The sequence below is a fragment of the Branchiostoma lanceolatum genome, chromosome 14, assembly GCF_035083965.1.
Source record: "Branchiostoma lanceolatum isolate klBraLanc5 chromosome 14, klBraLanc5.hap2, whole genome shotgun sequence".
Classification (NCBI taxonomy): Eukaryota; Metazoa; Chordata; class Leptocardii; order Amphioxiformes; family Branchiostomatidae; genus Branchiostoma; species Branchiostoma lanceolatum.
Genome location: NC_089735.1, coordinates 9,564,060 through 9,589,921, shown reverse-complemented (window position 1 = coordinate 9,589,921; position 25,862 = coordinate 9,564,060). Strand labels below are relative to the sequence as shown.

Below are 25,862 nucleotides of genomic sequence, written 5' to 3'. Positions count from 1 at the left end.
CCAACCGAGCGCTAAATTAGAGGACAGGTGAGCACACGTGTGAAGCGTAATGGTTCCCATTTTCAGTTGGGTACTCAAGAGGTGACCTTAGGCCATGCAGTTTGGGGTTATTACAAAACTTTGGAAAAATGTCCGGAATGCATACGACGGTTTAAATTATACACCCGCTGCTTCTACCTAAAATGTGTGACTCAGTATTTGTTTGTTTGTGTGTGTGTGCCTTACTACCACTACCCCCCCCAACAAAACTACTATATTTTTATACAAGTATACCGAATTGAGAAATATGCAGGCAGCTGTAGTTTAAGAGAAAGTCGAGAGGGAAACCAAAGTTACCCCCCCCCCCCCCTAACGCGCGCACGCAAAGCAATGCATCCGTCCAAACTATTAAATTGAAATACACTATGCATTCATTACTTTGGGGTTTCAAGTAACAAAAAATAAAACAGTTTGAGGATCCATGAAAGATGACTTTGCGATCCCAAAACGATTACATTTCATGGATATCTAGCCCAATCACTGTACATGTGGGAGAGGCTCAATTAAGGGGGAACTAAAATCACTCTATACCTTAATGGGGTGTCTAGATCGCAAAAATATGTGAAATTGAACCAGTACTTCTACTACACAAGAATACTGGGACATTTGCCGAGTTGAAATCCTTTTTTACCTTAGGAAATCTATCGAACTACACATATGCCATTGAGATGTGCATCACGTCTTATATCTTTGCGAGCATTGTGCATCGGGTAGGTTTTTTTCTAGGATAGATGACAAATCTCTCTCTATCTTTTTCTTTTTTTTTCCTTTCGACACACACACACACAAACACACACACAAGCAAACACACACACATACCCCCCCCCAAAACACCTTAACACACACTCACACACACACGTTCTATCTACAAACGAGAGAGTACAACGTATCAAAAATATGTAGAAATGTCATCACTACGTTTCTATTTCATTTTCGTAACGGTGGTGTCACAGCCTTCCAGACTTGAACATATATCTAACCTAGTGTCTTTTATTATGGAAAATGCAAATCTTAATCTCATCTTCTTCACAGTAGAATACCGAATGTACTTATTAATAAGTCATAACACTTGTGACGCCAAATATAGTGGTGTGACAAGCTAAGTCGAGGTGATATATCTAACGGCCATGACCCGACCAAATTTGCACTGCGAGGACACGAGGCTCCAATGCAAAGATCCACATTCCAATTATTCTGGGCAAGGCTATCATTCCCTAAGTGGTATCAGACCCCCTCCCCATATTCTGTCCAAGTATAGAAATGTCCAAGTAAGATGTATGGCCCCATTACTTCAGATGAAGGAACGGGAAATGGAAATGATAAATAAAGATCTAGAGACATTTGATTATGTTTAGAGGCAAAAGTGAGGTTTTTAATTTCACTTTTTTTTAGTATTTGTCCTAAAACAGCAAGAATCGTCTTAAGAGCAGCTGTCTGTAAAAACCAAGCAAAATGAGGAAAAAGTGGCCAAGTTCAAAAAATGAAATTTTCTTAGATTTTGTGTGGTGGTAGGGTCTTGGCCCAAACCTACAAAAATGGGAAAGTTTTTGGTCGGAGGTTACCAGTTGCCATGGTAACGGCCATTTTTCAAAATGGCGGATTTTCGCCTTGTGAAGGCCTCTCTCTCGCTCAAAATGGACCATCTTTGGCCTACTGTAACTCGCACAAATGAATAGAAATATTGCTGCCTCTAACATATTATATTATCCATATCTTAACAAAAAAAACCATGTTAAGTGTTGCTCTAAATGTTTTTGCAGTGAGATGCAACAGACGTTTAAAGATGACCTGTTTTTGTGAAATTTCAAAATTGACAAAACGCCATTTTTTTGACGTTTTTAGCAAGCAATACCTCCTTAAAAGGCACTTCAAATTTGTTGATTTTTGGCACAGCTCTAGTTTAGACCTTTATAAATATCATATTTAAAAAGAAGTCTGGGTTCTCAATGGGGCGGTCCACAGTGACCCGGAGACTAAGCCATTGTTTCCATTGTAGCAGAATTTCAACTACAGAATTGAAGGTGAAATAAACATGTGCAACTTGGTGATTGAGATAAGAATGACTTTTCTTGAACTTTTTTATGGTGCAAGAAACCTGCCTGGCACTTAGAAAAGTATTTTGTAACAGTTGACTGTTGGTTGCCATAGCAACGGTCATCTTTGTTGTTAATGATGGATTTTCACATGGTTGTATTAGGAAAACATTCCTATAGCTACCTGCTGATTGCACTAGAGATATGGACATAACTTTTATATTTCCATATAGCATGGTTTCCAACGTTTCATAGACCAAAAGTTCAAGATCAAGCATTAATATTAAGAGGGTGTACTAGGGGGTTATCAGAACCAATGAAATCAGAATTTTCATCTTACTAAATTTTAGTCATTTTTAATGGGCTTTTTCTTCCATCATGGGCAATGTTGATGAATGGTTTTACCAGAGAAACATTGAGTCAACAACTAACATTGTTTTATTGGGACACGCATAACGGGAGCCGTGACTTAAAGGGTCTTTATGTGTATTTTTCGTGTTTTGGGACTGATACGAAATAAGTGAGGTAATCACGTCTCACTACGGTGTGAGCTATGGCCATCTTAGTGTCGCTGTGTGAAAACCACGGATAGATGCCATGAAATGCTTACAACAATTAAAAATGTTAATTAGGGCACTACATGGGGTTTATAGGGAAACTTGGTATGGAATAAAGCTGTTTTACACATTCTTGATATTTGTTCTCTAAGACATCAATCAGTAAGTTACTTACTCAATCATTTTGTGTATTCACTATGTGGTACATAAAGACAAAGGGTACGCATGCATTGGGGTTATCAGGACTGCACATACCAGGGGTATAGAGGGTGCAGAAGGTGCATTGCGGAACACTTCTGTTTACCTCTTCCTATGTTAAGATTGACCTCCTACGTACATCCACTGGAGAATATTGTAGACACATTTTAGTTTAATCTTTGGATAGTTTTCCCGAATTCTCCGTAGATGAATATTTTCTGTATCTGTGCTAATTTTGACCTACACTTGTAACTGTAGGTCAACCAATAGCTGAAATAGAATTTTAGGCTTTTCTTAAATCAGTGGCTTTGAGTTTCTAAAATAGTAATAAAATTGTATATTGTTGATACGATACATGTAAAAAATTCTGAAGGCACTAATCACTGAGGTACTCGGATATCTGATATACAGTTTTTTTGTTTCGCCAGGCCGTGTCCCTCGAATTCATTGTGACAGAATGCATTAAAAAGTATGCAGTATATATCGAATAATTCTATAGAAAGAAATCTTAACTTTATTAGCATAAATAGTCAAATCAAAGTATAGTCCCTGACAAAAATACAAGGCCCCTCTTAAGCTCAGTTCATTAACTTTGTTTTAGTGAGCTATTGGTTAAAAGTACTACTTCGTCTTCAATTTTATGATGGTCTACCCATTATAATTTTCAAATTGTATAAAAAATCTTAAAAGCAACTGTCTCCGCATCTGGATGTATCATATCAGATGCATAGCATCCTACTACTCCCCTTTTTTGTCAGTGGGTGTTGCAGAAGGTCAAATACTTTACTGTGCGCATAACTATGACATTTACCTTGTGAATGTCCGTCATTAAGTATGGCCGTTTCAGATTTATATGATAATATAGATGTAAGGAAATAATGATATGTAATCATATACTTAAAAAATATTGTTTGGAGGCAAATTAGATTTAATATTTATAAGGGTATGGTTATCTGTAAGTGTGTGTATTGTGTGCTGCACATATACACATTGTCCCAGTTTTTATTTGGCTTTTGTTGTGACCCATGTATGTCCATATTCTGTTAGTAGTTGTATTGGTAATTTATTTTGGAAAACCAGTAAAGATAGAAAATAAAGGAATGGCCGTTGCCATGGCAACCAGCAATCAACTTTTACAAAAAAATAGAAGTGCCAGGTAGGTTCCTTGCAGCATAAAGGATTAAAAAAAATCATATTATCATCTCAATTTCCAACTTGCCAATCCTAAGTAAGAACAAATTTTGAACCAATTTTGAACCTTTGAAAGACTGTTACAACTAGAAAGGCCGTCATTTGCCCCTGAGCAAATACAGCATGTTTAGCCATACTCCTCTCCATGCAAGAAGTGGGCTGTCCCAAAATAATACTTGGGCAAATCGAAATATTAACTGCATGTAGAAAGGCAACATTTGCGAGAGCATCATACTTCGCCAATCTCCCTCCCGATGCATAAATTGACTGTTCCAAAATCACCCGTGCAAAAAATTCTCTCTACAAGTTCTGCGAGATCCCAAGAGCTTCTTACTGCAAAGGCTTGCGTGTGTTCCTGCAATATGACCTCAGATGACCCAAATAGAACAGTGTTCTTTGGCCAGTAGCAAATGGAACTCCGGGATCCTTAGATAGAACATGGATTCCTTGGCCAGCAGCAAATAGAACATGGAACGGGGATACCACTTTTGGCCTGTTTTTGGTCTGAAAATGGGCCCAAAAGTCCCCAAAATGAAGCATTTTGAAGTGATGTACACCAGAAATGTGATTGAAGTCCTGTAGGGACATGTTCAAGGCACCCTTGTACCGAATTTCAGGTCACTTGCTTGCAATACCAGGGCACAGGAGCCCAAAATATAAAAATTGTCTAAAAATGCCCCAAAAAAACTCCATAAAAATGATTTTTAGGCCTGTTTCAAAACAATTAAAAAGGGCCAAATTTCAGGTCGTTTGGCCCAAAAATGACGGAGTAGATTCCATTTGAAGCTATGGCAGGAGAAGAACATGTACAAAAACAATATGTTGAGCCATACTGGGTATGGCTAAACATAATGAAGAAACCTACTTTCCTAAGTACTAGGTAGGATTCTTTGTTACATGAAAAAACGTCAGATTTCATTTTCTTTACATATACAACAAAGCTATGGATGTTTTCCTCCTACAACAATGTGAACATCCACCATTAAGAACAAAGATGGCCGTTGCCATGGCAACCAGCAGTCAACTGTTACATAATACTTTTCTATGTGCCATGCATTCATCAACATTGCCCATGATGGAAGAAAAAGCCCATTAAAAATGACTAAAATTTAGCAAGATGAAAATTCTGATTTCATTGGTTCTGATAACCCCCTAGTACACCCTCTTAATCTTAATGCTTGATCTTGAACTTTTGGTCTATGAAACGTTGGAAACCATGCTATATGGAAATATAAAAGTTATGTCCATATATCTAGTGCAATCATCAGGTAACTATAGGGATGTTTTCCTAATACAACCATGTGAAAATCCATCATTAACAACAAAGATGACCGTTGCCATGGCAACCAACAGTCAACTGTTACAAAATACTTTTCTAAGTGCCAGGCAGGCTTCTTGCACCATAAAAAAGTTCAAGAAAAGTCATTCTTATCTCAATCACCAAGTTGCACATGTTTATTTCACCTTCAATTCTGTAGTTGAAATTCTGCTACAATGGAAACTATGGCTTAGTCTCCGGGTCACTGTGGACCGCCCCATTGAGAACCCAGACTTCTTTTTAAATATGATATTTATAAAGGTCTAAACTAGAGCTGTGTCAAAAATCAACAAATTTGAAGTGCCTTTTAAGGAGGTATTGCTTGCTAAAAACGTCAAAAAAATGGCGTTTTGTCAATTTTGAAATTTCACAAAAACAGGTCATCTTTAAACGTCTGTTGCATCTCACTGCAAAAACATTTAGAGCAACACTTAACATGTTTTTTCTTGTTAAGATATGGATAATATAATACGTTACAGGCAGCAACATTTCTATTCATTTGTGCGAGTTACAGTAGGCCAAAGATGGTCCATTTTGAGCGGGAGAGAGGCCTTCACAAGGCGAAAATCCGCCATTTTGAAAAATGGCCGTTACCATGGCAACTGGTAACCTCCGACCAAAAACTTTCCCATTTTTGTAGGTTTGGGCCAAGACCCTACCACCACACAAAATCTAAGAAAATTTCATTTTTTGAACTTGGCCACCTTATGCTTGGTTTTTACAGACAGCTGCTCTTAAATCCTACTTTCTAAAGCATTGTATGATAGTACAAAAATTACAAATTTCGAAGATAAATTCAATATGTTAATGACTTTTCTTTCTTTCTAAGTTGATGCCACGTAATATGTACATTGCTGTAAAGGCAACATTATTGCAGTAGAAGGAAAATTAGATTGTTTAGTCTGATAGTGCAGTTATGAGAAATAACGCTTGATGGCGCCATTGTTCAGGTCCTCATGAGAGTGTATGTTTCGTTAGACTAATTCAAATATTTTGTTACCATGATAAGCATCTGAAAGACACTACAAACGACATAGATCTTGTCTTATATGGGTATCCAAGTATGTGTGGCATTCATTATACAAAATTACTGTAATTGCTATAGACTGAGCGAGGCATGATTTACACATATGCTTAGAAAAGCTTGTGTAAACCCAGCCAATGCAAAGTGAGGAATTGGGATTAGACAGGTGGAAAGACGAAAGATTGACCCTTTACGCCATTATCGTACTGAACCGTATTGCTTTTGTACATGGTAACTCTAAAGTCTGTAATGGATGTAACAGCATTGATTTTGTTCTATGATCTTTATATTATTATGCTCCTCGGTTTGGTCTAACCTTGGAAATGAAACATAAATAATCGTTCGCAAACACACAAACACAAAGGATCCCAGCTGGAACCCTAATTCTTCAAAAACACTGATATGTATTTAAATTCATAGGTTTGATTCTCGTAGAAGGTAAACTTTACAAATTTGCTGTCAGCCGTTTTGCCTTTCACCATTTATTCGAACAACACGTAGTTCTCCATCCAAAACGTGTGCCATTTTATATAGCACTGGAAATTCGAGGGGCAACATTGCATAGCCACCATCAAATATGTACATTTGATTTAGAAAAAATCATCAGTTCTTATTAAACTTTGCTTGATTAAGACTGAGCCTGGCACTGAAATCCATCAAGTACGGTAATTTCTAAGTATTGTCATGCGAATAAACAAATAGTCACATAAAAAATTGTTGCAGTCGGGCCACTGAGAGAAAAAAAGGGGCAGACTAACATATGTACTTTACGGCTAGCTCAAGGTTATGCATAAAAATCCTTTAAGCCTCCAGGGAAGAATTTCGGCATGATAATGACAGTACAAATAGTTTGAGAGCCTGTTTGAGTGAGATCCTATTGAGGTATTGAGTTCGGTTAGTGACCTTTCCAATTACTAGGATCTGACGTCCATGTGGATACGTCAATGGTCCCACGGGTTCCTGCAGCAGGAAACACCTTGTTAGGATACCCGTTATTGTATAAAGGGTGCAGTCAAGAGTACAGCCGGCAGCGGAATAAAGCAAGTGTTGGAGTACAATATAATTTTGCTCCTGCAAACAAAGTGAATGTGTGAATGTATGTGCGCGTTTGTGTGTGTGTATGTGTGTGTGTGTGCGTGTTTTGTTTTGTTTGTGTGTGTTTCTCTCTCTCTCTGTCTAAAAACATGAAATATTCATCGATTTATCTTTTTCTGCTGAAAGAAAAATTATTGACTACTGCGGCATGCAAATACTTAGAAAATGCAACAATTTCGTTGTAGAAAAAATCTTTTTATATAAACTCATAGTATGATTAGCTTTCTGATACGATAATCTTTGCAATGGCAAGCTTTGTTACTAGTCAAGCCAAGCTCAATATACAAGAGACGTGTTTTGATAGTGTGTATAGGTTCTTCTTAATAAATATTTCGCCTTACAGTTCAACGCCCGGTCATTGCCATTTCTAAACATGATATGCAGTATGGACAAGGTAGGTATTAGTCCTTGTTACATCTTATTGAATAGATCTTATCAATGAATATCAAATAACGAAAAAGAACGAACCGTTCATTCACATCCGTGCCCGATTAACGACTATTGCCTTCTATATGCGACAGGCGTGTCCTGAACAGACTGAAAAAGCTTCTAAGTTATTAAGGTTCTCGACTCCATAAAATGAATCGGTTTCTTGGTTTTGGGAAAACAATCAGTTAAGTACGAATTTATGGAAATATAAGCTGTGTGCGTTGTATAAAGTAGAGAGGATTCATTCCTAAAGCTAACCGACGTCCCTTAGTTACACTTCTGGAGCCACATAGTTCCCGATTAGAACTTTTATTCAGTCAAGTACCACGACCGGTTTCGCCGCGTCAGCTTTTTCAAATGTACAGACTAAAAGTAGCTTCTGCGTTCTTAGACAAACAAACAAACGAACAAATGAACAAACAAACGAACAGTAAAAACAAACAAACAAAATAAAGCGGAAAATGTAATGTTTTTATTCAATTGAATACAAACTAAACTCTAATCACTAATAACCAATGTTAGAAAATGTAGCAGACCAAAAACGGAAAGCTACCGTGTTTGAGTATCTGATCGGTGACAAAATTATTTTTGGCATGGAATTTCCATTTGGGAGAGGACTGATGGCTTCCACTTTGCTTTGGAACGCTTCCCAGTTAAACTAAATTGGTAGCACCGCCTAAGCGCCAAGGAGACGAGACAAATTACACAGCGCTGGCAACCATACGTTTACCAATTAGCTGATGGACGCTAAAGTTACTAGATGTTTACCTCGACCTTCTCGTATTGTGTTCTTGAGGAGTTCTATGATTATCATTACGGTACGGAGTTTTGGATTGTCCTAAAGAGGGTTACTGGTGGGTGATGCTCCAATGGCATTTTTACAGCAGCTGTAAATAATGCACGCACACACTCGCGCGCACACAGACACAGACGCTCATGCGCGCGCTTACAAACTTTAACTCAAGTTAGGGAGGTGAAACTATATCGTACTCCGCCTACTCAATTCCTCGTCATTCACAAGCCTAGAGGCCAGACTACAAAATTTAAGATGATTGCTACTTTGAGAACCGTTCAATATTATATGTTGTCCTTTCTTATGGAGAAATATGCGTGAGACACTTTTTCTCAAGGTGAGACGTTTCGAGTTATCCAAATGACAGTAATTGATGATTGGTGCTTTGCTCTAATGACATTCACTTATTAAATAAGCAGCTGCAGTTGGTCGATTGATTGTTACTCGGGAAAAAGTAAATGATTCAAGAGTTTTGAAATTACTATCATTTTCTCTGTTTTCTCGGACAAATATGCCTATAGCACTTTATCATAGGCATGGGTGAAGAGTTGATAGTTATCCAGATGACAGTAAGTGATTGGTAATGTCAGGTTCTAATGATCTTCACTTCAGTGGCTTTAGATGATCGATTAATGCTTATTTTTAAAAATTCTGAGATTATAATTTTATTGCAATGGAAGAATAATTTCGACTGTATATTCTGTCATAAATTGCGATGAGCTGGCATAACCCTCATGCATACCCTTTCAAGTGTAGATATTCATTAAATGTATTAAAGATTATGCACGTCATTAACACTATTAGGTACATCATTCCAATATACCTTGTAAGCATTGATTTATCTTTAACTAATTCATTAATTTTGTTCATCTTCAATGCCATAGAGAAAATTTGCCTAACATGCCACATTAGTTAGGAACATGTTTGATCTGATGATCCACATACCAAGTCAAGTACATGTAAATCAAACATAACACTCGATGGAACATCGGAAGTCCTTTCATTGATGTAGTTCTACAGCCATTCCTCCAAGACTGCATGTTGGCTCGAAGTGGTCATTCTGTGAATGCTTGAAGTGATGCCAAGTGATTTCTTTCAGAATATATTCCCCTTAATTAAATCCCTCACAAGAAATGCGGTTAATCAAAGACAATGGATCGAATACTGCGTGAGAACCGGTTAGTATGTAATATACATGTCATGCATTGCCCGTCTCGATTGAAAGAAAGCTGCATCTTTCAAAGTTAAAGCTCGATCAAACCAGAAAGTTTCTTGCAAAAAAAAATACTAAATTTAAAATTCAGCCCAGTATCCTAACCATTAAACTGTCAATGAAACTTTTGAAGTTGCGGAGTCTACGTAGCCATAATTGGCTATATGCACGTTGAGTGACAGTTGAAAGGTACGTGTGATAACTTTATATAACTCTACCGAGAAAAGTAAAATGTGTTTTAACACAACCCTTTGTTCAATTGCGTAAGTGTTAGGGCTTCATAATCAGCTCGTGGCAGTTCGTGGCTGGTTGATGCTAGAAATACTTTGTGCGTTTTCTTAGTTCTTTTTTTATGTAGCTTTACAGCGATTCCTCTATGACTGCATGTTTGCTCGAAGTGGTCACATTGTGAATGCTTGAAGTGATTCGAAATTTGATTGCCTTTAAAAGTTACTTACCTTCATTTCATCCCTCAAAAGAAATGTGGTCCATCAATGTACACAGGTCGAATACTGAATAGGTACAGAGTGGTTTATATGTAGTATACTTGCTAGACTGTGTCATGGTATTTGCATGTCTCACTTGAAATAAAGCTGCAAGTAACAAAGTTAAAGCTTGATCAAGACAGAACAGAAGAAAGGTTTCTTGTGAAAGTTTATGGTAAAGAAAAGTATACTGAATTTCGAACTCCACCCTTTAATTTGAAAAAAAAGCAACTTTCAAAATAACAATATATTAAAGTTGTGGAGTCTACGTTGCAATAATTGGTAACCTTATATGTACGTTGAGTGACAGTTGAAAGGTGCAGTAACAATATACCTACCGAGAGACGTAAAAAATGTGTTTTTCACACAACCTTCTGTTCACTGGCATCAGTGTAAGGGCTTTATAATCGTAAGGGCTTTATAATCAGCCCAAGGCAGTTCATGTCTGGTTGGTACTAGAAATATTTTGCCTTTTGCGCGTTTTCTCAGTCCTTTTTATATAGCTCTACAGCTATTCCTCCAAGACTGCAGATTGCCCCGAAGTGGTCACTCTGTGAATGCTTGAAGTGATGCCAAGTTTGATGGCCTTTAAAAGTTACCCTCCTTCATTTCATCCCTCACAAATATGCGATTCATCAAAGAACACAGGTCGAATACTGAATAGGTACAGAGTGGTATGTAGTATACCTGCCAGACTGTGTCAGTAAGAAATCTGCAAGTTACAAAGTTAAAGCTTGATCAAGACAGAACAGAAGAAAGGTTTCTTGTGAAAGTTTATTGTAAAGAAAAGTATACTGAATTTCGAACTCCACCCTTTAATTTAAAAATCCAACTTTCAAAATAACAACTGTTGTGGGGTCTACATTCAATGCCATAATTGGCTACCTTGCATGCACGTTGAGTGGCAGTTGAAAGGTGCAGTAACTATATATAACTCTACCGAGGGACGTAAAAAGGTGCTTTTCATACAACCTTCTGTTCACTGGCGCTGGTGTCAGTAAAAGGGCTTTGTAATCAGCCCGAGGCAGTTCATGTCTGGTTGGTACTAAAAATAATTTGCTTTTGTGCGTTTTCTCACTGTTTGGCACGTTTCTTCTACGTGAGAGTTAACAAGTTGGGATCGTGAATTCAAAATCTTAATATAGCAGAGAAATGCATGCATATTTGCAGAAGCTGCGCTCGTCTTTGTAGAATCCCCATTGTTTACTTACGGCGGGTATAAAAATATCAAAACTGCCTAATGTATCGAGCAGCCAGGCCTATAAGATTTGTTCAAATTTGGACAAATGTATTGCTGATACAAGCGAAATGTTTTCTATCAGTCTACAAAAGGCCATGGTTAAACTATGAACGTAAGACTATCGATTATTACTTCTCATTGCTTCAACGCTAATTGGTTGCATCGAGTTGAACCAGTTGATTAGGCCAGCATGTGAACCAAGACGTTCCAATCATTGATTTTAGAAACGCATTCTAGCATCGACCGCAATCATGTTCTACGAACACATCCTGTAAATATGTTATTTAAGCCTGCATGTGCGCACACTCTTCGTTTTCTCCAATCTCGAGAATCAACTCTCCTGAAGCTAGCTCTTTAAATTTGGTCTTGGATGGCAATTAATTGGTAAGGACTAATTGGTAAGATTAGAACTTTGTGCTAAGTTTCGCCTCCGCAATGTAATCACCAGTGCTATAGCATTGCCTTTGGTAAGAGTTTTAGCCAACACCATATGAAGTCATATCCAACATCTTTTTCCGTACACGTCTTGGCTGAGACCCACACTATCAAATCTTCATAAAAATTCCCTAGAAGTATTCTTAATGATTAAACGCACTAGTTGAGACATGCCAATTATCGGTCTTCAGAAATCATTCTGGCATCGAGCTCACTCAATGCTATCTGAATGCAATGCTTAATCATGTTTCTTTACAGACTGCAATGCGATGCACACTTTTGCTTTCAATTCTTGTGAACATCATTGTAGCTTTACGAGTGAGATAATTCAACGGCTAAAAACTCCTGTAAATGTGATGTTATCATTTTGAATAAACTAAGAATTCTACATTTTGTAACATAGCCTTTTTAGTCGCACCATGGTACCATATGTAGTCATATTATTTCAAAGGATTGAGCTGTCCACTTACATAACAAGACGTTCCAATTATTGGTCTTGGCCACGCATTCTAGTATATCGATCACAACCATTTTCTCAGAATCTACCCTGTAAACAAGTTATTCTGATCTGCATGTATGTACGAACATTCTTCTTTCTCTCAAATCCGGTGAAACAACCTCTTTGATGCTCTGCAAATGAGGCCGTAGGGCCCCAATCGATTGATAAGTATCTCCTCCAGTGGTAAGGCTAGAACTTTGGGAAAAGTTTTGCCTCTATAGCTATTTTTCCAATTTTTATAACGATGCCTTCGGTTGGCCATGTAGTCAACCTCCGTGTAGCTATTGATTCATACAACATATATTTCACGATAGGCTTGGGCTCAGCCATTTAGGCTGCCACATCTACAGAAAATTGCCATCGGGACATTTCCGATGGCTTACTGTGATAATTCAAAACAAGACGTTCCAATCTGATATTTGACGTGGTAAAGCATTCTACTATCGACATCTCTGAAATGTCCTTGGAATGTATCATTTGATGGTAATGTTCCTTTCAGTGCAGATGCCCACTTTTGTGATGTTTATTATCTCTGAACTAGCTAGACCTACATGTAGTACCTACGCTCTACGAGTCTGGTGTCAAGGCGGCAATTAGTTGGCAAATGCCTCCTCCGCTTGAACGAAAAAGAAGTTTTGCTTTCGCAATGGGAATTCCAGTGCAATGTTAAAACATGCCTAGTGTACATGACCATCTAAAATAATTAATTAATTAATCGCAAAGCTCGGCTGCGCTGGGGTGTAACTTCTAAATGACTAAATGTACTAATTTCCAATTGTCTGTCTTGTTCTCAGACTCCAGTGTAAACATGTTTTTTTTGGCGACGTCTCAGGGGCGAGCCAAATTTTTACTATATTGTGTGCAGATTGCAAGAATTCTAGGAATTGTACAGGAATGTGAAAGTCCATGGGACGATAACTCAAGAATGCCTGGATGTATTGTCTTCATATTTTGTAGGTTGGTAGGTCTGTAGGACACTTTGTAATGATTGGATTTTGGGCCCCCTAGCGACTTTCTATGGTACTGCAGGGGAACTTTCACTTTTCAAATCTCGTCTTCTGAACATGCTACAGTCATGATTTTTAAGTGGTGGATAGCTCTTTGTTAGGAAAATATGTCCTGTAGATTTGGACCCCCTAGCGCATATAGCGGCTTTTTTTGGAACTGCAGGAGCTGATTTTGACTCAAACTTTGAAAGAGAATAACGCAAGAAGGGGATGACGGATCATCATAATTTTTGATGTGTAGATAGCTTAAGTGATGATTTACATAATCATATGCCAATTATGCAAATGAATATCTGATTTGCATAGTTAATGAGGACAGTTGATAAATCAGCTGAATTCTAATATAGGACTCTCAAACACATTCACATATGTAACTGAGAAAGAGATAAATATCGATAGATATCAATTATGCAAATTGATACTTAATTTGCATAATTAATGACAAAATACTATAAATCCATAGTGGCAAATGATGGGGATTTCATTTTGCACCATCTGGCAGTTAAGTAAATGTGGCCACTATTAGACACAAATCTTGCATAGAGGGCCTCATTTACATAATTTATGAGGAAATGGTACGATATCTTTTTTTGTGAAAAAAAGATTTTCATACATTGGACAACTTGTGTTATTTTGGTAGAGAAGGTGATCGACTGATATGATTTATGCGAGGTCCTTATTTGCAAGTGGGCTAAAAATGAAAACGTTAACAGAGACCACCGTCGCCATGGCAACATCTTTTTATGTTGACAATCTTGTTCTATATGTACGCATGTTTTATTCTGCTAAAACTCACTGAATCTCTACAAGTAAGGCGGCACTTGGTTGGCAACAACTTCCCCCGCTTGAACTTTGTGTTACGTTTTTGCCTCCGCAGTGTCATTACCAATTAATGTTGTAACATTGCCTTTTTCATGAACAGTAAATCATATTTCACTCCCCATACCATAGCTCTGGGTAGAGTGAAATATAATGGTTTTTTTCAGGTTTCTTCTCCTCCTGTCATTTCAGTTTAATCGATTCAACTCCGTCATTTTTGACAAACGACCTGAAATTTGAAATGGAGGTAAAGAAGGCAGATATCCCTGGATTTTTTTTCCTTTTTCCGTAAAAAGACCTTTGAAATTTTTTTGTTTTTACATTTTTAGGCAAAAAATATAGTTGGGGCTCCTGTGCCCTGGTATTACCAGCAAATGACCTAGAATCCGGTACAAGGGTGCCTTGAACATGTCGCTACAGGACTTCAATCACATTTTTAGGTATACATCACTTCAAAATGACTCATTTTGGGGACTTTTGGGCGTATTTTCAGACCCAAAACGGGCAAAAAGTGCTATCCCCGTTTCATGTTCTAACTATGGTTCCGCACGTTCCATTTGCTGTTGGCCAAAGAACAAACGTTCCATTCGGATTACCTGAGGTCATGTTGCAGGAACTCGCGCACAATGAATGACACAGTCAAATAAATGTAGCTAAGATCATTGCAAAATGCATGGGGAGTGAGTGACGGCCTTTCTAGTTCCATTCGTGTTCTTAGTAAATTAGTACACTTCTAGACGTACTAGACATGGGCGGTAATCACTTGACAAGAACTTCCTCTGCTTGAACTTCAAGTAAGGTCTAGCCTCCTCAGTGTCACTACCGATTAATGTGGTAACATTGCCTCATTCATGTACAGAAAAATCCCTTCGTTGTCTTAGTAATGACTAGACGTCTAGGTGTACGTATACTAGACAAGAGTCTATCCCATGATGAATTGAAATGCTATCGAAATGTATTGTTTAATCATTCTTTTCTATGTGAATTTTTTTTTTCTATTCTGGTTAACCTCTTTGAAACTTTTTCTAGTGTTTTGAGATGGCAATCAATTGGCAAATAGTGAATCCACTGGTATATGGTATGGTTATAACTTTGGGTAAAGTTTCGCCCCCGCAATGGGAATACCAATGCTACATCATTGCTTATGGTTAGCAAACACCATATAAGTGATATACTACATTCACTAACACACAGGACTGATATCCCAAAGCTATCACATGCGCACCAAATTGTCAGAGGAATATTCCATATGGCTTACGTAATAAACAGAACGTTACTATAGTTGGTATTGTCAACACATTCTTGTATCCACCTCTCCCATGTTATTCTCGCGATATCATGCTCTACGAGTAAGGTCTCAAGGCGGCAATCTACTGGTAGATAACTCCTCCGCTTGTGACGTTAGACGTTTGAGCAAAGTTTCGCCCCCGTAGTGCGAGTAGCAATCCTACACCTTGTTCGTTGGGTATCTCAAGAAGTCATGTCCTTATTTTATTTCCCAACCAGGGTATCACGGAAATTTTCTTCCAGGTTATTCCTAATGGTGGCAGTTTGTCGTAGGTGTTAAAGCTTCAATCCTCAATTTACAGTAACTTGTCTTTTATCGCCTTAAAATTCCCCCGGGACATTCCTAATGATAGCTGTTTGTCGTAGGTGTTAAGCTTTATGCTTCCACCTTCAATTTACAGTAACTTCCCTTTTACCACCAGCTACGTATGTTCCAACTGATAAAAGGAAGACGTGTGGGTATCTAATAGGCCCCTTCTCGCAAACAGTTGCAAGGGACGCTTATCAATTGAAAACACTGATATAGCGTTGGCGTTATTACTTTCAATGATCTCACATCTTACATCTTTTCCAGGATGGCCTCAAGGCCTGTCAGTCGATGACGTCTTTTCTTGTCATCTTGTTCTTGGAAGACCCACTCCTTCCCACATCTGTCTATTTTGCACATTCTTTATATCTTGATGCTTAGATAAGATAGCTCTCTGCGATTTTGCTTGATAGGTTTTTGTTGAATACGTTGAATATCGATAGTGCTGTAATTTACGGTGAGAGTGCTTCAATGATAGTGCTTCAGTGTTCAATCGATTCATGTGATGTAAATATGGCTTCAACTTTTAAATTGCAATTTTAGCGAGTGACAATAATTATCACCTGAAGGAAGAAGTGAAATAAACCATGGTATTGACGTCATGTCAAAATAACACCCACAGTTTGTCTAGGGAGGTCATTTAAGGCTAGTATTTCTCACCAATTTGAGATTACTTTGGCAACGTGCTGTATGCAATTCTCGTTTTGATGGCTCGACAGGACAATTATGTATAACCTTCAATCGGTAAAGCACAAGAGAGTTATATTAACTTAATATTCAGATATTCTGACATCAAATATTCCAAATGAAATAGATATGATACCAAATATGAACATCAATTGTAACCTACAGTAGACCTCGACAAACATTCTAGATGCATAACTTGCTGATCTATTCAAGACCGTTGATTTGCCATTGACTCGCAAATCAAGATCCATTGTTACAACAATCCTCCCAGATGGGAAGGAAAGCGTCATTAGAAATGGTGATCATTGTCAACAGCAACGGCTACAGAAGAACTTCAAATACGTCTTCCATCCAATTCCCATCACATGAAATACCCACAAGACTCACATTAACTTGATATGCGGATTGCTCAATAGATTTACAAAAATGCTGTAAAGATGCAAATAACTATTTGCCAATATTCGGTGATTGTAACGATTGAAATTAAACTCATGCACTTAACCGAGCAGTCCAGTTCAATCAGGAATTCTCTCTAGGTATTAGTTATTAGATTTCCCAAGAGAACGGTCGTAACTAAGAACTAATCAAATCCTGTGTCGTAGACATATGGTGAACAGTATTGTTACAGGTAAAAGGATCTTCGTCCTCGCTTTACACAATTGTTCATTTATGTGCGAATTAGCATTGTAAACCAATACGTTTACGTCCTATGGGTTATTCCAGGTCAAATAGCATTAGAGCAGTTAGGCAAAGTGTCAAACAAAGAATGAAGGTAGATAATGATAAAAATCAATTGAAAAGAATTGCAAGTAAATTGCAGCTTAACAAGCAATATTTGTAATCCAACAAGCCTTCAGCTCAATTTTGTAACCTAGATGGAAGATACACGTATAGTCTTTTTTACCCAATTTGAAAATGCAACAACTCGAGACAGCAATTTGTCGTGACCTTGAACCTTACATGCAAAGTGATTCAAAAATCGAACAACATAATACATTGCCTTGTGAAGAAGGGATATTCATATAATTAGTTGACGGCAAATCTTTCTAAAACATACTATGTACCAAGTGCTAGATATATTTTACTGCTGAGTATATTCAAGCTAAAGGATATACCAACGGTATTTTACAGTTCATTTTCGCAAGGCAATACTTAAACCCCGGCACTCATCATGCAATTTATGTTTTTCCTTTACGGTGCAGCCTGGAGTGGGGATTTCTGTATCAAAGTTAATGCCACTCTTTATTCAAATCATATTCACGAGTGTCATTATACAAAAATGGCACATATATCCATCTTTCAACTGCATACAGCCAAATGATTGGTCTACCTCAGTTCGGGATACTAGCTAGCAGCCAAAGGGGTACGTCAAAGGATATAGAATACGACCGTTAAAGTATAATGATGATAGGTTTAAAATCCTCTACTTGCATTGACGTCAAAATCGTCGTACATTTGACGTCAAATGCAAATTTGGGCAAAGGACAGGCTACTGTTACCCAACTAAAAACGATAAATTTTCAATGAAATACACCCTCATCCCTGTACTTCCTATTATTTTGATTTATCTGTATATGAATCATATTCATTCGTGTGAAAACAAACGTCATGCTTTTGCTTAAATTCGAACATTCACTCTTAGATTTCCAAGAATTCATCATCAGGTAGTGACGTCCTTAACTTTGACTGTGGCACGCCTTACATAAGAATGACGTTGATCATCTTTAAGATGTGAAGACCGACTGGAAGGAAGTTCAGTGCCATGGTCGATATCTTCGCGTAGGCGAGAGAAATGTACAAAAAAGCAGCCCGTCTAGGATCGGTGTGCCACACAGCATTTAGGCACTCGTATCGAACAGAGCCAGTTTGAATTTCCTTATGCAAGCTCTTTCATTTCTAGCTCTCCTCGCGTTTGTACGTGGTGGAATTTCATTTGATTAATTTCCTTAGCATTTCCATGTCTAAAACATATGGTGAATGTTTTTTTAACTATGCTGAAACGCTAGCTATTCTCATTTTGCTCTGGCTGGTTCCCTGGCATCAGTGTCTTGCATTGGGAAAGCTAGGGAGCATCTGCTTGCTATCTGTAACATTTCATAGCTGCTAGATTGAACAGTAGACAGCTGTCCTAGAATGAGTTCCCTCTCTCCGATGAAGGTGTACATCGAGGCCCTGAACAATACTGGAGGGCCCCTCACAAACCGAACCAGACAGAACGTCGCCTTGCAAAATCTCTACGCTGACTTATGGCTGAAGCAATCCACGCCGGTTGTTGTTGTGTTTATTTTGTCATATCTTTTGATATTCCTGCTGTGTTTGATCGGGAATATAATGGTATGCTTCGCTATCCTGAGGATTCCTCGCATGCGGACTGTGACCAATTATTTCCTGATGAATCTTGCTGTCAGCGACTTACTCGTCGCCTTCTTCTGCATACCATTCACCCTGGTGGATAACATCATTCTTGGTAAGTACTCTTACAGCATTCCTTAGGCTATCTATCTTGTTTTGTTAGCTTAGTTAAAGAATATGTTGTTTATTCCTTGTTCATTACAAAACATATAAGGCTGCAAATTCTTTCATGGCTTCTCTGCGGCATACCTGAGTGTTTTATATCATCTATGTTTGCAAAACTAAATTTCAACAAAAATGTTACTGCTACGTTTGCATGTGGTTTTCATGTACTACAGTTAAGCGAATTTTGTTAAGGATGAATATATTTGAGTCTAATATTTACGTTGCATGTTATCTAATTTAGAAGTTTAATCTAAAACTTAAATCACCATCCACATTAATGGTATTAACGAGATAAGCCCACTGATATGTTGCGAATCGTAGCCTACAAATTGATGTTTTTGGTCAGTGCAAAAGCATAAACATTTTTGTTTTCTTCTCACGTTCCTTGAAGAGGTGATGGAGGGGTAATAGCTACAGCGGAAACAATATGCTAAGACGATAGCCTTGCATGGAAATCGGTGTCATTCTAGGGAACTGCCATATGCCCCAGTAGGAAAATATTGGGTCTTATGAAATTTTATATTTGCAGCTATTGCAGTTGTGTATATTTCAAATATTGTGCTTGGTACGCTTTTCTGTTTGCTTTGGCAACAATATAATAGCATAACATCCACAAAAATTGGGTACTTCATAACATCAGTATCAATCATGCAATTAGTGTGTATTCTTATTATACATGCCTAGTTTGCGACGCAATCCAAAATATTTCATCTACACGTATTCTCAAATCAATATACAAGATGCAAGTCATTTTGCTATATCTCTAACAAAGAAATATACGAGCAGATACACTGTGAATTATTCGTCAAAACGTACATCAGAGTACTTTTAGAAAATATTTTCCTTCTATTATAATTGTACCCTGACGTGTCAGAATACGGCATTACAAGGGTGATTTCAAATAAAACATTTATGGTTGTGCATAGAGTCGATTCCACATTACCGAGAGGGTGTTTGTTGCCTTTTGTTCTAACATTTGCAAAACCTTTGTAACAATCTAAGGGAGATAAGTAACTGTTTAGAACAATTTCCAACATTCATTTGATGTTCTAAATAGTTTTTGCTGTGTTCAAACATGTTAGACAAATTTCTAACATTACAGATGTTATTTGTATTATTTTCGAAACTGTTGGAAAATAGGTTGATCATTTATTCCTATATGTTCCAACATTATAACAAAATGGTATAACTGGGTCAGTGGGATGGGAACAGGGCAATTCACACATCCCTTCAAAGTATAGGGGATTAAGCCTGGGTGCCATGCATAGACACCTCAAGACAAAGGTCTAGACGTGAAATCTAAAAATATACAGAGGCAGACAATAGAGTGCGATTAGCACCTACTTTTATGGGGGCAATAACCCAAATCTACCATTTGAAAAATGATGCAAATTGTTCCAACATGTTCAAACAGTGAAACAATCACATAGATGTTTGAAAATTGTTCTAAATAAAGAGATATTTGTGCAATTACTTTCCAAATAGTTCCAACATATATTCATAAGTTCAAACATGTTCAAACTTTCATTCTTGATTGTTTGAACAATTTAGAACATTTTGACTGGAATAGTCTTTTACCTAAAATTGTTTGAACTCACTAGCAATATTATCTGAAAACCCTCTCGGTGACATGGAATTGACTCTATGTATACAAACATGGAAATATCATCTAGCGTTTAATGGGTATGGGGATAGTCATAAGAATATCCATCAACACCCACCATAACTTTGCTTCATGACTTATCGACGATGGATGGTGCCATTAAACAGACGCATTTCGACAACAATGTATAAAGTTGAAGAAATGATGCAGGTAAAACCGGTACATAGAAGCTAAATAATGTTATGGATAAATCATCCAACGTTTAATGGGTATGGGGATAGCCATAAGATTACCCAACAACACCAACAATAATTTAGCCTCATGATTCATCCAAGAAGCACCAAGAAGCTGGCTAGTGGTATAGATAAATGTCGATTACTTTTCTCCTGTAACTCCTACGCAACTTAACTGTCAAGCTACATCAACTCCTTCCTTTCCCTCAGACTTGTTAAAAGTAAAGTAAAGCAATAGAACGTGCTTAAGTCGTAATTGCCTGCCCTTGAGAATCTTCTGGTCAAGGTCTTACCATGCATGGGAGGACTCTCGGGGACACTGTTAACCACATCACATCACATTCAAAATACGGGAAACAGTTTTCTCCAAAAGACAAGCCTCATATACACGAGCCTTTAGATACTAACAGGGTCCACTGCGTCCAGTATGCTCATACCGGTGAGTATTTAACAAGGCCCAAGCCGTTTAATCTAAATCTTAAGACGCAAAGCTTGCTTGAAGACACCGTCATTGATTCTCTGGTGACTGATTCTAAAGGTCCAGTCGATGTACAATGAGGACTATGTGCCAAAACAAGGAATTGCGATTGACATTGGATGATGTTGTCCGTACAGGATGGCAGTTTGGTGACGTGATGTGCAAGCTAACGCCAGGTGTGCAGGTGGTTTCCGTGGCCGCCTCCATCTTCACGCTTGTTGCCGTTGCGATTGACAGGTAGGCCTTATTCTATAATATAAAAGTTGCACTTTGTAAGATCACATGCATTGCTACTGTAGTAAGATTGACTTCCTTCATTGCATCTTGCAAATATGACTTTCCACATTGCATCTTGCAAATATGACTTTCCTCATTGTATTTGGTCAAAAAGTAGGATGAATTGGGGAAGTCAATAGCTGCTGTTTCAGTGATAAACTCTGAGGAATTAGAGCTATTCCGAACTTAATGGTGGTGTCAAACAAAGAAATTACATGTAGTTTCCAATCTAAGATCAGTGTTGTTGAAAAATGCTCAAGTCGCATAAGGCTATCACGTTGCCCTCTTAAATCCCGCGTCACTTTAAGACTCGACTTCACCGCATTGCTATCTTGAAATACTTTACCTCAAACCAAGACAGATCGTTCTCTACTGACATAAATACAATTCCTCTTTTCAATACAAAATGCAAATTTATTGAAGATTCATTGGCAAAATAAGTGGATTTCGCCCTAATGATATTTCATGTATATGAACTTCAAAACCAATTGCCATTTTAAAAGATCTTGAAATATAAACATCGGTCATGCTCTAAATACCAGTATTCGGTTAATGGATACAAGTTTCCTATATCATTTATTTTACTACAGATTCTACTCCGTCGTCTACCCTACTGAACCCAAGCTGACCGGAAAGGACATGCTGAAAATCCTGTGTGCCGTCTGGGGCTTCGCACTAGTCTTCAGCGTCCCACAAACATTGCTCATGGAAGACAAGAACGAATCGTTTGAAGGTGAACTCTTCCTTCACACCTGCAAAGAGAACGCACCTGATTGGCGTCAAGCTTACACAGTCTGTTTGTTTCTGTTTTGTTATGTTGGACCTTTGGGAGTCATTGTGTTCCTCTATGCTCGTATTGGCTATGCTGTTTGGTCGAAACCTACCCCAGGGGGTGACACAGCACCGAATGAAGTCAAACAAGTGTCTCTGAAGAAGAAGTTAAAAGTCATTAAAATGCTTTTGATTGTTGTTGTCATGTTTGGGTTGCTGTGGCTTCCCCTGCACACAATCTTTATGCTGTATGATTTCGGTAATCTGGACAAACAGCATCATGATATGGTGGATGTCTATATCTACCCTGTAGCACACTGGATGTCGTATCTCAGTAGTTCCTTGAACCCGATTATTTACGGATACTATAATGAGAATTTCCGCACGGCTTATAAGTCTATGTGTAGTTCAGATGTGTCGATACGTGTTCACGATTTGGGCACACGGTCGCCACGGTCATGTCATCGCCATGTGGAAGAAAGGGCTGTAGAGTTGAAGACGTTTACTGTGATTGGGGACCGATTGGCCCCACCAGCACCGCAAATTCCTCAACACTCCCCTAGGGCCTCCAGCGCCTCCGGGAGCACCCAACAAATAGTGGTCTCGGTTCATCACTCGAGTGATACTGAGGTTTAGCACTGCCGTACTAACGTTACCGAGTCCCATGCCTTATATTTGAGAAGGGCTACAAGTCCTAGAGACACACGTAGGGATAGTTTCCTTAACTAAAGCTGTTTTGTTCTTTAAATCTTTCCTATATATAAATTCAAATACCGATTTATTCAATGGAAGATTCCTTTGGTTAAACAATACCCGAACGATATTTCATTTATAGAAATGGTATATAACTTCATTGCTTACACATTGCGTAACTATAACGATTGACTATAGTACTATTGCGCAGGTGTAGATGTTTTAGAAATGACTTAAATTCCCATAATAGATAACATTACATTCTAATAGACTATTTCTTTTTTATAATCATTAAGAAATCACACGTACAAAAAAAAATCCCCCTTTATGGTCAGAACTGCTGTAAATGCCAGGAGTTTTCTTGAATCTAGTACTCCTGCGTAGTTGCAGAAATATGAAAAGAAGACATGAATATGTAAAAAGACATAACGTAGTATATTTACATGGAATCAGTTATAAAAGGATATAATAAGAATATCTGGTGATAGGAGCAGAATGCAATATCCATGTTTTTTGCATGGTATTATATATATTGGTGATCGACGATCTGAAGCGATCAAAAGCGTATATCCTCAGAAAATATAAGGGAGGATCAACTTGCAATAAGCCGCAAATCAAGTTTACTCTAGCTTTTACAAGCGACATACGACAAACGACGTAAAAGAAAGAGTCCAAAAATGAATGAGAAATCAAGCAATTTGAAGAGGTATGCTTTATCTACATGTATGTGTCAAGTGAAGTATATAATATATACATCCACTGTGTCATATTTGACCGATGGCGCCATATTGATATACCGAATAGGAATGGTGCTAGTGTAAACGTATCTTCACAACAACCATACGGTGTGCGTGTTGAAAATCATTATGGTATTTGATTGCAATGTATGTTTTCCATATATGGCCGAGTCCATTGGAGCCCATATGTTTGAATGGATTTAGAATATCAAGTGAATTTGCTTTGAAACAATAGCTGTTTCAAGAATAGGAAAATGCTTTTTAAAAGATTATAAGAAATTATAAAAAAATTAAAAGGCTTCAGCAATAAGAGACGGAAGTACTGTTACTGTAACTATCCAGAATATACTTACTTAAAATAAAGTGCGAGCATCTTGGCTCTTTTTTGTATCATTGACAACATTACATAATGTTGTTGAAGGTTGTCAGAACTGTGAAACATGCAAAAAATGTATGGCAGCTTTTCAAGATGCTTATAGATAACTACTTTACACAGGACATAAAAAGGCGTAAGACACAGGAGTTCAAAGATTTACTGTACAATTATAGTACAATAGTCAATTGTGGTGTTAGGTATTATTACAGTGTTTATGGACACTAGAAAAAGTTTTACACAGTTTTATCTATCTGGAGCCAATATAAAAAGTCTTTATTACTACAGCCACATTTATATGGTCAGCAATAGGCGTGGATCGCCTCGAGGGCTTTGATGACAGTATTTTGATTAATTAATGTATGTGTCTGTATATATAAAATGCTAATCGGAAAAAGGTATATTGACCGATTGGTATATTTGAAGATTTGATGTTCACTGGAGATATGGATGTAATATTAATTTAGAGCAAGTCATTACAATCGATTTTGAGCAAGGTATTGACGGCTTTTATGCCTAAGCATTGTTTTCTATTCCAGGACCTATATAGTCAAGGATTTGGTAATGTATATATATCATACGAATTAAAGACTTTAACAAAAACACACACACACACACAGACACACACACACACACACACACACAAACAGACAAATATCTACACATATGAGGGCTCACACACACACGAACACACACAGACACACACACATACATACATACATACATACATACATAAATACATACACGCACACACACACACACAGACAAACACAAACGCACACAAACACAACCACGTACATGTTATACATTGCAAACATTATATTAGCACTCAGAAAGCACTTCCTTGTGAGTATAACGGTTTGGACGATCGATAACAATCATAGACCATTGCGAAGGCGTTACCAGTGCTGTACACGTCAAACTTGTCAATAAATCAATCTGATTCATTTACAATATGTGTGTGTGTGTTTCTTTATGTGTAAATACGGTCGTCTATTAGCCATAACAAAAAGGAAACACAGTCCTCAGCATGATGCATGATCAATAATGGTTTGATTTCCATCTGTTCCATTTTCTTCAAGGCCTATTACATGTCAACTGAACTTAACAGGATCTATCTTTATCTAGATCAAGAGTTATTAACATCGTTTTTCCCTATGTAATATTGAAGGTATTAACCATGTATAGTAATCTATAGAAAGATTTGTGTCAATTATTGCATTAAAACACAAGTCGGTAAATAAGTCCGTAAATAAGGAATATTGATTCCGATGTAATTGATATACACGAGGTTGAATGAATGGCATCAACATGCAAAAGTCGAAATAGAATTCCATTATCCTCTACCCTTCTCTTGTTTCGTTCTCCTTAATCTATTTCAACTTATCGCATGCCTCCATTTCAGTGGCGGGCTACACGTTAAAAATGCTTAGACTTTACCCCCATGCAACGTATTTTCCATTACTTCTTAAAATAACTAGTCTCACAGTTTTCAGAAGCTAACGGCCTCTGCTTGCTTGCAGAC

At 37.7% G+C, this 25,862-nt stretch overlaps 1 protein-coding gene across 1 annotated transcript; it reads left to right on the top strand.

Moving 5' to 3' along the window:
- The first annotated feature begins 18,295 nt into the window (after positions 1-18,295).
- Positions 18,296-24,939, top strand: LOC136448886 (neuropeptide FF receptor 2-like). The gene is made up of 3 exons (XM_066448583.1): positions 18,296-19,123; positions 21,625-21,724; positions 22,354-24,939. The coding sequence occupies exons 1-3, from the start codon at positions 18,790-18,792 to the stop codon at positions 23,168-23,170; spliced, it is 1,251 nt and encodes a 416-aa protein (XP_066304680.1). The 5' UTR covers positions 18,296-18,789; the 3' UTR covers positions 23,171-24,939.
- The last annotated feature ends 923 nt before the right edge of the window (positions 24,940-25,862 follow it).